At 43.1% G+C, this 13,760-nt stretch overlaps 1 protein-coding gene across 1 annotated transcript in view; it reads left to right on the plus strand.

Moving 5' to 3' along the window:
* ERBB3 (erb-b2 receptor tyrosine kinase 3) overlaps window positions 1-13,760 on the plus strand; it is a 97,974-nt gene that overhangs the window by 76,891 nt on the left and 7,323 nt on the right. The window contains exons 17-26 of the mRNA XM_007423530.4: window positions 2,907-3,048; window positions 4,145-4,264; window positions 5,883-5,981; window positions 6,593-6,778; window positions 8,356-8,511; window positions 9,000-9,075; window positions 11,038-11,184; window positions 11,335-11,432; window positions 12,295-12,444; window positions 13,346-13,417. Coding sequence (XP_007423592.2) covers window positions 2,907-3,048; window positions 4,145-4,264; window positions 5,883-5,981; window positions 6,593-6,778; window positions 8,356-8,511; window positions 9,000-9,075; window positions 11,038-11,184; window positions 11,335-11,432; window positions 12,295-12,444; window positions 13,346-13,417 — 1,246 coding nt within the window. The remainder of the gene's footprint in view (window positions 1-2,906; window positions 3,049-4,144; window positions 4,265-5,882; window positions 5,982-6,592; window positions 6,779-8,355; window positions 8,512-8,999; window positions 9,076-11,037; window positions 11,185-11,334; window positions 11,433-12,294; window positions 12,445-13,345; window positions 13,418-13,760) is intronic.

Here is a 13,760-nt window from a genome sequence, read left to right on the forward strand (position 1 = left end):
TCTCCATCAGAGTCTGAGCCTCAAACAGGTCTGTGGAAACTCATGTAATTTCCATCTGCTGTATTAAACCCATCTCAGTCTCTGTCTGAAACACTGAGTGCCTACCAAGCCATTCAGAGCACACAGTCCATGGTCAGTCCTCAGACTCTGTATGAGGTCTAACTTCCTAACTTTAAAGCAGGGCTGGGCCCTGCCTTAAAGCTTTACCCTCCTTTTGGTAGCCCCTAGACCATCCTGCTGAAATTCAACAATAACATGTTGGATTATGGCTATATCATTTTTACTCGTGTTTTAAATAGGTAGTCAAGCGGGTTCATGAGCTTCCAAAAAGCTTAATATGCTCCTTTTATTTTACTTTTTAAAAGGAGAGAGCAGACAAACTAAACAAGATGTCTCAGTGATTGTTACATAGGCTGTGATGACCCCTGGTTTGAATCACTTCTTAAGTATAAATCACATCTCAAAAAGGAACAGCGCTCTCCTTTTCTGTGTTCCTTGAGGACAATGGTGGCTGCCCTTTAAAACAATTGTAAGGATGATGGAGATAATGAACTGGTTCCAGATGATGATTTCACTCAGTTTACATGGAACACTTGGGACACCGGAAATAGATCGTTTCTTTTGGATTGTGATTATTACTTTGCTCTCCTCTTGAGGATCTTCCTCCAACCGCTAGAAAATCACTTCAGCAGTTTCTGGTTTTGGTATACAGTATAATACTGTATCCTCTGGCCCTGAGCATACTATGAACAGCTGGTTGAAGATAACAGATGGTAGTAACTTTTGAGGAGTTAAGCTCTCCTTCCATTAAAACCTGGTTAAAATAAATGCTTTTGCTTTCTTATTTTGACCATTTTTTTAGCCAAAGGGTTCCTCTTTCAAATTCCTTTTCCAAATGAAACTCTAATTGCAGCATGAATTCTCTCCAAGATTAACCCCTTTCAAGATAGTGGGGCTTGAAGGAGCACTCTGGCACACCACGGGCCAAGACAAGAAAACTGGCCAGGATCACAGCCCCTTCTCTCTGTTGCCTCCCGTTGTTGTTGTTGCCCTTCCACCTAAGACAGGCCCTCCTGTGAAAAAAGGTTTCACAACCTGAGTTCTCAGCTCCCTCACACAGAAAGAATCCCATGGGTAAGAAATAAAAAAAATATGTATGGGGGGGGGAGGTTTAGGAAGAAATTAAAATATTTTGATTTGGGTCTCACACATGCACACTGGAGCAAAATCTCTGCCTCTTCCAGTGCTGGCTTAAAAGGGCCCTTCCTCTCACCCCATTTCCACTTTCTCCTGCTCCATTTGCAGCCTTCTGCCTTTCTCCCACCAGTGCCCATTTTTTCCCCTGGAGGCCTTCACGGGTGGCACAAAAGGAGGGCTGGGCTACTACAGGTCCTGGCCTGCTGCCGGAGGGCGAGGATCGTCCCACTTTGATCTCCTTCCCACACACTTGTTTTCTCCCATAAGAAGGGAAAGAAAGTTCCCACCTTTTTGCAAAAGCTCGTTTCCCTTCCCTTTCTTCTCCTGCTCTTGAAACAGGGCCAAGAATGCAGCGGGGAAAGTCATCAGAGCAGCAGAGAAGAGGCTTGCGGCCTTTGGGCTCCCTGTTGGCTTGGGGCCTAGTTAGGTGGCAGCACCTTGGCTGGTCTTGAAAAGCTAAGCAGGGTCAAACCAGGGTCGTGCCTCGATGGAGGATCACAGGAAATCCTTAGGCTAGACTGGGAAGTCAGAAAAACATTCTGGAAAAAGGGAATTGCATACCATTTGCTACCAAGATTATTACATGCTTATACCCATAAACTCGCCCCAAGAGTTGAGTTTCATTCAAAGGAATCTTTCTGGCTTGGAAAGTAAACTTCTGGAATTGGGCTCCACTTGGTAAAACACCGAACAAACAAACAGAAACAGCCAACCCCCACCAAAACCCCTTGTTATGGATAAGAGGCAGTTTCTATGATGAAAGGGGAGAGTTTCAACAGATTATAAAACAATTTGGCTCAAACGCTTTAGGTTGGATGTGTTTGATATTGCTGGGATTTACAGTTTGTCTTGATCCTGGCAATTGGAGCAGAACAGGATAGCTCAACGCAGAGCAGCTTGGAGGAAGACGGCTGTTTCTGGACATGGCTCAGGAGAGACAGATTTCTCTTTGCTCCTTGAGGGGCAGCAGGCTAGCCAAAGGGGTGCAGGAGACGCTCTGCTCGCCAAGAAAGGAGAATGGTGGAGGCATTTATGAGGAATTGCCCCCAAGCACCTGCTATCTGGGTTGCCTCCCCCACTCTGATTTGTTAGCACCTCTGCGGCTCCGCCTCTGGCTTGCAAAGGATTGTGGAACCATGGCATGCTCTGTGATGCTGGGCAGCGAGGATGAAGGTTCACAGCACTTCTCTTGATTGTCCTAGGGCTTCGTCTGCCAAATGCATCACGCTTTTGCTGAAGCACCTCCAACGCCAGGCCTTTGTGTGCTAAAAATGATTATGAGCAATCTTCTCAAAGGAAAATAAATGTGCTCGCTGGGTAAATTATTTATATGAGCATTCTATTTTAGAATGTTCAGCATGTTCCCCTTTCGTTTTCCATAGTAATTCTTAAAAGAGGTCTGAAAGGGTGAGGTTTTTTTCTTATTTCTAAATTCAGATTAAACCTGTTTTCCTATATTTGCCCATTTATTCTGCCTCTGTCCCTCCTACAAGAAAAATCTTACATGTCTGCCATCCCACTACTGAAGGTTAACTGGTTCTCATTTCACCAGTTACAGCTTAAGGGCCAGAAACTTGTTTTCAGATGAAGACTAGGATGTTCAGGTTGCTGAAATCTCTCCCTCCCCCCTTCTCTTCCTGACTGTTTTTTCCATGCCGGTGTGGAACCGTGATGCGCGCACAGTCCTAACATACAGTGTTTGTATTCAGGAAAGCTCCAACAGTGATTGCTGTGATGGTTGTGGGCTGCCTCTTCGCCTTCTGTTCATGTGTTTTGCTCACCTTCTTGTACTGCCGTGGCAAGAAGATTCAGAAGAAGAGAGCCATGCGCAGATACTTGGAGAGAGGGGAGGTAAGATGATATACCCATGCCACCTTAGGGATCAGAGGTAACCGGTCAGATTTGATTGTATGGAGGGAAGGGGGAGACTTACATTTATTATTTAAGCCCTGATCCTGGTCTGTTTATGTTGAGGGGCAGCAGTCTACTAAAGCTACACTCTTCCCTGGGAGTAAGTCCAAATTAAACCCAAAGAAGCTGCCTTCAGAGTATAGAACTGTACTTCGCATGAAGTAGAGCCAAATACCTTGAAATGGGAAACCTTACATAGAGCAAAATGAAGGAGTGTTCCATCTAGGGGTGCCTTTTACGTGCATTGATATGTGCAAAATATGTTTAAAAAGGGCGGACTTCAGTTGCCCGGCTGTGCCTGCCATTTGACGCTGTTAACACCTCCCTTCTCCCCACCCCCACAGATACCCCTGGGTCCATCAGTAGCTTTGCTCGCTGGGGAGCTGATGGGAGATATTGTGCCCGTTCTTTAGGACTATGAGAAATGCCTCTTCCTAAAAGAAGTATTGGTACTAACTAGAAATTCCACTGGAAAGTGCTGGTATGATGGGAAAGAATTTCACAGTTTACTTATTTGGCACCATCATGGTTTCTAGAAGCTGCGCTAGTTATAATAGCAGACAAACCCAATTGAAGTGAAGCTCATTTTAAAAATCTTAAGTGCTTTGGTATATTTGAGAAGCAAATTATGATGCTTCTATCACAGGAATAAGCAGCAGTGTTTTCCCCCAGGCACAAATATGCCTTAGATTCCTAGCCCTCCTGACTTCGAAGATTCTTTTAACAAAAATAAATGATTAGAAAAGTTGCCTGCAGCAAAGCAAAACACTAGCTCTCTGCATCATATTTATATCTAACAAAGCCTTCGAACACCTACAAAAATCCCACTAGGAGGGGAGCAGGCAACGTGTGAAGGCTAGTCTCCTCTTCTCACAAATGGATGTTTTGTGATAGTATCCATTTTATGATTAGGCACGTTTCCTGGGGTAATCCTTTTGTGCTCTTCAGCCCCAAAAGGTTGCCCACCCCTGCCCTATCGAAGAGGAATACTGAGAAAACAAGGCTTCAGTTACCTGTTTTTCTTTCTTTCCTGTAGAGTTTGGAACCTCTGGATCCCAGTGAGAAGGCCAATAAGGTCCTGGCTCGAATCTTCAAGGAGACAGAATTAAAGAAGCTGAAAGTTCTAGGATCGGGAGTATTTGGAACAGTGCACAAAGTGAGTTGGAAACCTGGAAGGGAGAGCTTCTGTTTTGGTGTAGTTAAACATGCTTCAGGCTGCTTCATGTAGCAAGGGGCAGATAATATTGCGTTGCCCGTAAAGAAGGATTCACAACTAGACAATTGTATCTAGTACAGCTGGGGCAGTTGGGGAACCTAGTGAATGGGATAAGATTGCACGGGATGGTTTTTGATCCTTTGCAGGGCTGTTGATTCTCTGCAGCATTCTGCTTGTATCTGGGCTCCTCCAGGTGTGGTGGGCCTACAGTTCCCAGAAGCTGACTAGGCATTCTGGAAATGGTACTACCAACACATCTAATTAAGTGCTACTGAGAAATGATCCAGTTCCTTTCAGAGGAAGGAGCCAGATCGTGCTAAGCTAGATACAGTAAGTGAACTGTCCCCAATATTTCAAAGATGGCCAGAAGCGATGCCTCTTGTCCTGCTTTTTGTCGCTTTTCCTTCAGCAGCTGCTCTAGATATTTGTGAGAGCACAGTGGCCCCTGGAAAATCCTCTACTCTGCGGTGAGAGAGGGAGGCCAGGGTACCAAGAATCACAGAGTTGGGAGAGGCCATTTAGGCCATCAAGACCAACCCTTGCTCCTTGCAGGTAGTTAAATTACAGCATCCCAGACAGATGGCTGGCTACACCCATGAATCAGAGTCCACTGCTTCCTGTATAATTGGTTCTTCTCTCAAGCTGCTCTTATTATTGTGCTCTTTTTCTAATATAACTTAAATACATTATTCCATATCCTGCATCCTGGAACTAGAGAGCAGATCCCGATGTTTTTCTACATGACATCTTTCTAGATAGTTGAAGGGAAAAATGATTAAGGAGGGAGCACTGTCATATCTCTCCTCAGCCATTTTTTTAAGGCTAACCATACCCAGCTCCTTCAATCTCTCTTCATAAGACTTAGTTTTTAGTCCCTGATCATCCCCGCTGCCCTCCTATGAATCTGTTCCAATTTCTCTGAAACCTTCTTAAAGTGCAGTGCCCAGTACTAAACATGGTACTTGAGGTGTGGTCTGATCAAATCAGAATAAAAAGGAATAATTGGTTTCCATGATTTAGTTGCTATGCTTCTGTTGATGCAGCCTAAAACTGCAGTTACCTTGTTTAGCAGCTGGATCACACTACTGTCCTACTTCCAGTTCATGATCAGCTACTGTTCACAAGTATCTTTACCAAGTCAAACATCCTTCATTCTGTGCCTGTATGTTTGCTTCCTGTTTCCTAAGTAACTTTGCATTTGTCTCTGTTAAGAGAAGTGACTTCGCTCAATATGTTGAGAGGACCACCCCTTGACTTTCTACTTTGCCTGTGATGGGGCTGTAAAATATTCTGATGGTCGGCAGATATGACTAATAATCAGAGCAATCACTGCTCCATGATTAAAAGTTTAGACCAGTAGGATCCTTTGCTTCTTGTTTTCTCTGAAAAGAGAAGTGGATAGGAAAAATTCCACCTAGTGTTTGTTGAATGACAGATAGGATAAGGCAGATCAGAATTTTAGAAGACCGTGATTTCCAGTGATTTCTCAACATTTATTGTTTTATGAGTGGCTTCTTATTTTAAACAATTGGTCATTCCCAGTTTTCTTTCCCTTCAGGGTGTCTGGATTCCAGAAGGAGACTCTCTTAAGATCCCTGTAAGCATCAAAGTTATCCAGGACCCGAGTGGCCGACAGTCCTTCCATGCTGTGACCGATGTAAGTGCTATATAGGTCACAGGCAGAGAAGTTGGGATTGGCCTCCCCAAATTCCTTGTTGTGCACAGGCAAACAGACGAGAAATTAATAGATTAGTATCTATTGATAAATCTCTTGGAATGTGCAGTAAATCCCAAAGGGCATCAGGTTCCCTGTTTTTCATCTACAAGAAAATCATCTTCAGCATGGTTGATCTGGTTATTAATTGGTTGCTTTTGGCTGAATATTTATTCAGCTTTGCTGGTCACTTAATTGTGTTAGAATTGCTGATAGTTGATAACTCAGAAGGACATGTGAATGTATAATGTATCAGTTCAGTGGGTGTGCAATGCATGGTGAACTTCATCCCTGAGCTACTGTTTTTTGTTGGTAGACCTCAGTGGTTCAGTGAGACGGAAGACTTCTCATCTGTGATTATGGCCTTCGTAGTTTTGGGCTTCTCTTTGTAGTCCCAATCAGAAACACATCATCTAACATGGAAAATGAGGGTGGCGGTGGTTGTTATTTATCCCACCTTTTTAAGATATAAGTCAAGGTGGGGAATATATCTGATACCTTTGGCTGTAATCAGATCCTTGCCCTGATGCTATGTTTCTTTTTCTTTTGTGCAGCACATGCTAGCCATAGGTAGTCTGGATCATGCATATATTGTCCGTCTCTTGGGCATCTGTATTGGTCCCCAGCTGCAACTTGTCACCCAGCTTCTGCCACTGGGCTCCCTGCTGGAGTATGTTCGCAAAAACAGGGATGCCATCGGTCCTCAACTGATGCTCAACTGGTGTGTCCAGATTGCCAAGGTAGGTTTTGCACAAGAATAGCAGGGATCCTATTCCAGGTCAATTAGGATGGAGTTCATCCCCCAGATTATCGTGTGAGGGAAGGAATGCCTTCCATTTTAATTCCCATATATCAAACTTCAGGAATTGAGGAATTCTCCAGAGCAGTGTTTCTCAACCGTGGCAACTTTAAGATACGTGGACTTAACTCCCAGAATTCCCCAGCCAACTGGCTGGGGAATTCTGGGAGTTGAAGTCTACATATCTTAAAGTTGCCACGGTTGAGAAACACTGCTCTAGAATAATACAAGATGTACCCCGGGGCCACTAGCGGGATAGGGGAACTGCAAAACTTCAAAACTTGAGGGTGGAAGATGTTTTGTAGGAGCACAAGTACATTTTCACTGACATAAGGGGCTGGAGAAACTTCCCTGAATTTTTTTTAATGTTCTGTTTAACTTATCTTGCAGTTATGCATCTGCACAAGGGTGTTGTTCCTGGTTGCTCTTTTGACTCATACAGTGCAGGCACATGCCTAAACAGATCTAATCTAACACAAACTGACTGTACATCCTAAAACTTGTTTCAGAATCTTCTACGATGTAATATGATTTTCATAAGTTCCACAAATCTTCATCCTCCCCCATTTTTGCTCCTCCCCAACACATTCTTGAATGGCCCCACTGATGAGAGTTTTTACAGATCCCTGGGTTTGCAGTCATTCCAGCACTCACAGTCTCTTGAAGAGAGGAGGCATAAAATGAAATACTTGATTTACATTAGGATGAGCTGAGCTAACATGTATGGGCAGGGCTAGCATAGCGTATTACTCTGGTGAATCAGACACTCAAACTATAATGAATCCAACTGGCTTAAGTGTGGAAATATAGTCATTCACGTGAAGGGTCATTTAACCATGCAGGGTGGACTTGCGAAAAAGCAAAAGAAATATTGGATACAGATACATATAACGATACAAAGAATTCTAAAGATAAACATTCAGATGAAACCAGAACTATTCTTATTGGGACTTACGGATAACCAATTAGAAAAGACTTATGGAAGATTGGTTTTATATACGATAACTGCAGCGGGACTACTGTATGCACAAAGATGGAAAAATACTGAAATACCCACAATGGAGGAATGGATTGTAAAGATGATGGAATTCGCGGAAATGGCAGAAACGACCTCTTTGATCAGGGATGAGACGACAAGTACTTTTATTAAAGACTGGAAACTTCTGATGGACTTTTTGCTGACAATGGGAAAAAATGAACTGTGACTTATGGATCTGCTGATTAAAAAGGGTTGATTATGGGAAGAAGAGAATAATGATGTAATTTTAATAAGGGAGGAGAGAGGATAAGTTTGCAACTGCTGTAAAGAAAATTGGAAGTTGCTTCTTTATATCTTTTTTTTCTATTTGTATTTTCACATTTTTCTTAACTTTTTCACTTCACGTTACTCTTTCTTCTTTTTCTTTTCTTTAATTTTATTTCATGTTTATCTTTTACCTCTGATTTTTTTAGATAAAAATGGTTAAAGGAAAAAATGGAAATACAGCCATTCATCTATTCTTCCTTCTTAATATTCAGGGTATGTACTATCTGGAAGAACATCGCATGGTGCACCGCAATCTTGCTGCCCGTAATGTTTTGGTTAAATCCCCGAGCCAAGTACAAGTGGCAGACTTTGGCATTGCTGATTTACTCTACCCAGATGACAAGAAATACTTTTACAATGAAATTAAGGTTAGTGCCTATTTGAGTGAGACTCCATCCATCCATCCGATATATAGATAGAAGCACTTCTGCATGAGTGTTTTGTACCAGTTTAGATTCAGGTGTAGATCTGTCAGATCTCACAATATGGTCTGGTTTGGGAAGAAAAGTTAATCATTTCTAGCTCTGCACTGGATTATTTGAAACCGGAGCAAAGCTGGCTTTGTATGCTGAGTGGTGATTTTCCACAAGCAGCCAGTTGGGGCAGGACACCAACTGAATGGTGCTTGTCTCATCTTTACACTTCTCTTGGTTGGCTGGAAGGACCATGATTGACATATGACGTGTCAAGGCTGAATTCCCAAGGACCACTTTATTTCAAAAGTTCCAGGGGAAAGGAGTCACATTCAGAGTTGCTCAACCCACAAAGAAACTTCTACCAGTCTCTCCATGTATGTGTATCTGCAGGTAGATCAAATTCATTCTTAGAATTTACCTTTCTGATTTGTGTTTTTCAGACACCAATAAAGTGGATGGCACTAGAGAGTATACACTTTGGAAAATATACACACCAGAGTGATGTGTGGAGTTATGGTATGTGTCTGACTATTGCCATCTATTGAGAATTTGATTATGGCTGCTCCATCTATGTTATTGTCATACGTTTCCAGAAATCAAGAATTTTTACTTGAGCCTGCTAGGTGGTACCTATGTTTGCCTTCGTAGTGTTCAGATTTGTCTCTAATGACAAAACAAGCATTTCAGGACAGAGAGGCAGATTCAGGCTATGAAATACTACATTTAAAGACTGAATTTAAAGATTTCAGTTGAAGATCTTAATCTTAAAATAAACGTGACACGTTGAATTGAACTGAATGCTATTGAATTGACTAGTTCAATCAAATTAGCTCAATCTGATGATTTCATAATTTGAATTGACTCATGTCATTGAATTATTTAAATCAGATCAAGGGTGACTCTCACAGCCCTAATGTAGCTGCCTTCATTATGCTTTAAGATTCTTTGAAATCTTTGGTGAGCTGATCCAGTAAGAACTCAGAGATACTCCAAGGCTTTAATCACTAACAGTCAGCATAAGAACTGTGAAGCACTTGTCCTCTTTGTGCACGGGGAAAAGAGGCCTGTAATCTCTAATTTTCCTCCTTCCAGATCAAGACATGTAGTAAATGAGAAGAATGGAGGAGCAATCTGCCCAAACTCTTGGCAACTGTTTTAGTCTCCCTGACAACATTCCTCTTGCTTTTTTAGGAATCCTTGTGCTAGGCTATGAAGAGCTCCTGTTTGCTGATCCCCCACTGTTAGTGCCCATTAGACACTAATCATGTCTCCTTCTGGGGTTGTAGAAGTCTTCTGGCTTATTCAGAGTTACAATGTTAGGTGCCATAAGACTTTCTCCTCTAATGTTCTATAGTTTAAAAAGGGGGTTCTAAACTTGGGGCTCTGTGGATAGATTTCAAGAGGGTTGTGAACTTGGGTGGGAAAAAATTTACAACTTTATTTTCACATATATTACAGGTAGTCCTCGACTTATGACCATTTGGTCAGTGACCGTTCCAAATTACGACAGCATTGAACGAATAGTGGTTACAACCAGTTCTCGGAGTTCTGGCCATCCCAGCATTCCTGCAGTCACATGATCACGATCTTGGTGCTTGGCAACCTGTTTGCACTTGGTTGCCAAGCGCCCTGTGATCATGTGATTGCCATTTGCAACCTCCCCTGCCAGCTACCCCAGAAAGTCAATGGGGAAGCTGGCAGGGAAGGTCTCAAGTTGCTGGGGTAAGTCTTCCCCACCCATGCATCCTCCCCCAGCCCCTCTGCTCTCACATCAGGCCAGCCACTTGCACACCCTAGCGCACCCTCCCCAACCCATGCCACACTCTCCCCGACCCATGCCCCACCCTTGTGCACCCTCCCCGACCTGCACCTCTCACATTCCTCCTCATTCCCTCCCCCACCTGGCAGCAGCCAGTTACTTGTCTGTGGGCCTGGGATTTGCAGCTTCCTGCCAGCTTCCTCACTGATTTGGTTGTGGGAAGTGATCATATCGCTTAGCGACAGAAATTCTGGTTCCAATTGCCACTTTAAGTCGAGGACTACCTGCATTATATTATGCATTTGTTATTCTTTAATTGGATAAGTTTCACCAGCCCTTCAAAGTTCTTAATCTTAACAAAAAGTTTAAGACTCCCTGATTTAAAGTGACTATTTCATCTAATCATTAGGAAATACCATTCTCCATTGGAAATGTAATATTCAAGAACTTTCACTATCATGCAACTACATCTTCCCACTATTTTCCTCCTCGCCCCCTCCTTTGGGGAGGATGGAAGTGGAAGAGCAGGCCACTTGCACTTCTGCTTAACTTTTTGCATTCAGGACCATTCTGCAATGACTCTTGATCTTTTTCTAAGCTAGGACACACTTACCCATATCTTTGCTGTGAAGTTTTTCTCACTGTATCCTCATTGCTGAACAGCTAACCATGCAACACCTAGTTTTCATTCACATTTTTCATCACTTCATCCCATACAGGAGTGACATTGTGGGAGATGATGACTTTTGGAGGAGAACCTTATGCTGGAATTCACCTTTCAGAAGTTCCTGACCTACTGGAAAAGGGAGAACGCCTCTCACAACCCCAGATCTGCACCATTGATGTCTACATGGTAATGGTAAAATGTATGTAATTTTTTTACACTCCTACCTCACCAACCCCTTTCAAAACGTTTGTTCATTAACTAATCAAGAACCCACAGGCTTGGGGTGTTACCCTAAACTACAGGAGATGTCCTATTCGGTGCTTACTTGAAAGATTTTCTAATCTCACAGGTTGGATGATTGATGAGAACATTCGTCCCACCTTCAAAGAACTAGCCAATGAGTTCACACGAATGGCCCGTGACCCTCCTCGCTACCTGGTGATCAAGGTCAGTTGTTGACTCCCTTTCCCCGCTGAAGTTACAAATTACACCAATGGAGACCTTAAAGGTGTTAAATACTCAACAGTTTGGTCAAGCGTGCATTTGTTACTTCCATGAGACCTTGTCTTGCTTTTCTTCTGCACTCCTACCAGCTAGGAAACACTTACTCACAAATTTGCCCTGAAGTGGTTATATCCTGCCTGTTAGACAGGACCTGCCCATGTTTCATTTTTCCAAGATAGGCAAATAGAAAAGTAGTGCGTGTGGCATAGGGGGACATGCCAATTTTTATAAAAAATAAAACTTTTTCTTAATGGAAATATGATCTTGGAAAATTAACATTTCCCATGTCACTGCTAAAGTAGTTAGATTGCCAGGAAGTGTCTATGCCCCATTAAACAGCAACTCAGAATAGTTCCATAGGTTCTCATCTCATAGCTGAGTTCTCTGGCAGGACAAGAGATGCCTTTAAGAACCCAAGGCTCACTATGGAACCTGCTTGAAACACAAGAGCTCGGTTCCATAGCATCTAGCTTGATCTAGTAAGAGAAATTTGTCTGCTGGGATTGTTTGGTTTGCAGTTCATCCATATGCAGTTTGGACTCTCCTCTCTCATCGTGCCTGGACATTATGTAAGCCAAGACCTGCAGGGAGTGTGGGATGGTCTTCCAGGAAAACTGGAGGCCTGATACTTCTCCTTTCTTAAAGTGAGGCTCTACCTAAAGGCCTGTAATCCAGAGACAAAATGTTCTGCTCTCACTGTGTTACTCTCAATGATGCTTGATGACAATGCTCAGAAGCTGAGGCATGGTATTAAGAAGTTACCATTTGAAATAATATTAAAGGTAATACTTGGCCTTCTCCACAGAGAGAAAGTGGGACACTATCTCCACTTGAGCCACCCACACTCAGTGAAAAGGAGTTAGATGAGATGGAGACACTGGAGATGGAATCAGAGTTGGAGGAGGAGGAACTTCACAACCTCTTTGCCTCCCGGCAATGGGTGGACTCCACGCGGGTAAGAAGGTCCCCCCTCACCATGGTCTATGACCCTGCCTGTCACAGCTACTTTAGAATAGGATCAGAAAGTTGGGTCTGGAGCTGTAGAATGTTTTATTAGATTACACTTAGGCCATCAATACATGTATCTCTACTGTTTGGGACAATCAAATGAGCTGTTGGATTTCTGACGAGGAAATTAATTGGAGGACTATGCTGGAAGGCCCCTTTTTACTTGGGAAAACATTTGCTTTTCAGTAGCACTGAGGGAAGCATGTTTGTAGAGAGCAATGTTCTGCTGCCATAGCTGATGAAGAGGCTTTGCTTCCAAGGATTGTCTTATTACCTTTATTTCTCCCACTCAGAAAGTAGAGGAATGTAGGATGGCCTAATACACAGCAAAATGTTCAGGAGGCAGCATAGGGGACAGGCCAGGAGACCTGGAAGTGTGGGGCTGAGGAAAAGTAGTTGTGGGTGAATATCAGGTCCTCAGCAGGGAACTGGGGCTCCCTGGGAAACTGTAAGAGGGAGGGTCAACCTGGATCCTCAGCAGAGTGGAAGCCTGGAGATCTGTGCGCTGCGGCTCACTATGCTGCTGAGGTTTGAGAGTGGGCTTCCAATCAGTGCAACCCCAGAGAATAGAACATCCAGTATCCCTCTTCCTTCTGCATTTCCTACAGCCTCTGCCAACCAGAGTTCTGGTAGCTCCATTCCTCAAGGGAAAATGTACAGATTTAGGATTAAGACACATTTGTAAATGAATGTTAACTCTTTCCCCATTATATGATACTAAGTACCTTGAAAACTTTTGTTGAAAAGCAGAATGAAACTATTCTATGTGTATATTAAGAAAAAAACAATTGAGTCAGCTCAGCTTATCTGTACAACTCCTCCTTCTCCTCCTTCTCCTTCCACTCCAGCCTCCAAATCTGCTGAACTCCTCTGCTGGATACATCCCCATGAATCAAAGCAGCCTCAGTGGAAATCGGCAGGTATGAATTTCTTCTAAGTTTGTATGGAGAAAAAAGCTGGAGTAGAATAAAGCACTGTAGGTCCACCATTACTATAGGGGGGAGGGAGGCGGTGAATTGGGAGGTTGTTGTATGTAGGATGGCAGGAAAGGGAACGCCTTAACACTCTTCAGAAAATTTATCTTAGCTTTTTCTAATGTGTCTCCAAATGAGTTACACTATTATTCCCAGACAGTGCAAGTATTGGGTTATGCTAATGAGGAAATCTGGGAGCTGTGCTCCAAAATATCTGGAGTGTGCCAGGTTGGAGAATGCTTCATTAGAAGGTCTGGTGTCTGCTATTAAAGGAGCTCAGGTAGAGATC

This window comes from Python bivittatus, unplaced genomic scaffold, assembly GCF_059951505.1.
Source record: "Python bivittatus isolate LINGU-HERP-01145 unplaced genomic scaffold, Pbiv_v1 ctg000220_np1212, whole genome shotgun sequence".
NCBI classification, from domain to species: Eukaryota; Metazoa; Chordata; class Lepidosauria; order Squamata; family Pythonidae; genus Python; species Python bivittatus.